This window comes from Lonchura striata, chromosome 17 (assembly GCF_046129695.1).
Source record: "Lonchura striata isolate bLonStr1 chromosome 17, bLonStr1.mat, whole genome shotgun sequence".
NCBI lineage: Eukaryota > Metazoa > Chordata > Aves > Passeriformes > Estrildidae > Lonchura > Lonchura striata.
The window spans coordinates 7,251,564-7,253,586 of record NC_134619.1 but is presented as its reverse complement, the minus strand read 5'-3'; the positions used below and the strand labels follow the sequence as shown (position 1 = coordinate 7,253,586).

General features: G+C 43.9%; 1 protein-coding gene across 1 annotated transcript; it reads left to right on the top strand.

The window, feature by feature from the left end:
* The first annotated feature begins 441 nt into the window (after nucleotides 1–441).
* Nucleotides 442–1,356, top strand: FNDC11 (fibronectin type III domain containing 11). The gene has a single exon (XM_021527397.3). It carries the CDS (start codon nucleotides 442–444, stop codon nucleotides 1,354–1,356), a length of 915 nt encoding a protein of 304 aa, XP_021383072.2.
* Nucleotides 1,357–2,023: the final 667 nt, after the last annotated feature.

The window sequence follows — 2,023 nt, the reverse complement described above, 5'->3', positions numbered from 1 at the left end:
AGGAGTACAAAGGCAGCTAATTAGAATGAAACAAGATAATAAGATAGGGAGAAATTTTGGCAGAGTGTATCAGAGAATAGCTCCTGTCAGTGAATCTATTAAGTAGAGACAGAACCTCTCAAGGGCGGGTAGAGGGAGACCAATTGGAACACATATAAGTAGAGGATACGAAACATTAGACACCAGGAAAGTATAAAGGAAAATTCCTATGGAACTACATCTAGTCTGACAGTTCTTTGTAAGCTAAGCTTTAATTAAGAGAGAAGAGTCACAGCCATGATTGTACTCCCTCACAGCTGCTTTTCCTTTGGTCCTTAATGTAATTATTGTTGCTTTCCTATACAGCAGCTAAGCTTTGGAAACATGGCTAAGATTTGGCATGAGACTGAAACCACTTTGGACAGTACCTCACCCAGAGAACAACAGGACGAAAATGACACCATGAAGCAGTACCTGAGAAACAAAAACCTTGTTCTGGAATTCCTGCACTCTGACCTGAACCCCCACCACCTCCAGTACCACTGGAACAAAGTTCATCTTCTGAAGAAGTGTTACTTTTATTTGAAGTTTGAGCCCAGACACGTGTGCGTGAGAGACCAGAACAATATGATGATTTTTGCTGACATCTTGCAAATAGCAAACCCCTGCCAGCTCCAGAAGATCAAGAAGGTGGGAAGAAAACAGACAGAAATCCAGCTGGCTCTTTTAACTGAGCTCTTGGAACAGCTGGAACGAGGTCGGGAGGAGCTGAGCCGTTATGTACAGATCTGTGACGTAGAAGCTTTCCTCTCCCAGTGGAACTTGAACATAAAGAGAGTGCTCAAGCTCTCCATGTTTCTCAGTAAGCTCATTTCCTTGGAAGAGCCGAGGAAGCTCCACGTCAAGCACAGTTTGGTATCACAGATACATCTTGGAGGTGCCCTACACCCTCCCATTACTTTTACTCTCTATACGAAGAAGCCGCCGATTTTTGATCGGACGGAGTCATTCGCGTGCCAGACCTGGGCCCAGCTCAAGTGGTTCACTGAAAGCCAGGAGTCACACCTGGAACGATGGCAGCTGGAGATGAAGCTGGTGCCAGACGACAGTCAGACAGAACCAGGATACCATCAGACCCAGGAAGTCATCTCCAACCCCTGTGTCATCAACCACCTGATCCCTGGCAGGTCGTACGAGTTCAAAGTGAGGAGGTCTGACACTCACACACTCGTCTACTCGCAGTGGTACGACTGCATTGTACTGAAGACAAAAACTCACCCTGCTGAGGACACCAAGGAAGCCCCCAGCCGCAGCCTGATGAGGCGGCTCACAAGACCGACTCCTTCAGTTAAATGGTTTAATGAAAAAGGTGAATAAGAGTAATTAAGAATAAATTGTTTAAAGAGTTTGCTTTAAATCAAACTTGTTCTGTTTTCAACAGCAATTGTACAGGTGCCTTCCCAAAAATCTCTCCGGGTTAGCAGTAAGCCATTTGAAATTTCTCACAAAAAATAACATCTTTAAGCAGCATTTGGGACTCAACAATTTTGTCCCACTGCAATGGTGGGAGCAGCCAGAACCAGAAAATCTTGAAGGACACCTCTAAAGCAAGCACAAGAGACAGAAGCACCTCTACCATCCAGTGCTTTCCATCCACTGAAGGATGCTCAGTGTCAGCTTCTTCCAGTGATGTTTTGGGTTTGTATTGTCCTTCCTCCAAAATACCTGAACTCAATTCTTAAGCTCTTCAAATCACCCACCCAACCTTATGTCCATCACTGGTTTCTCTCACCATCTACACCCTGTGCCATATAGGTACCTAAGCATGACCTCACCCCTCTATAGTGCATGAAAAGATCACTTTAATTAAAAAAAAAACACCAACCAAAACCCAACAATAAATACAATAAATAATCCCCAACAATAAATACAATAAATAATCTGCCAAAAACCTGAAGTTAATGTTTTCTTTTTTACCACTTGGTTCAGTCCAAACAGAGCTGTCCCCACACAGATTCTAGTCAAACCATCACATAAACAGACC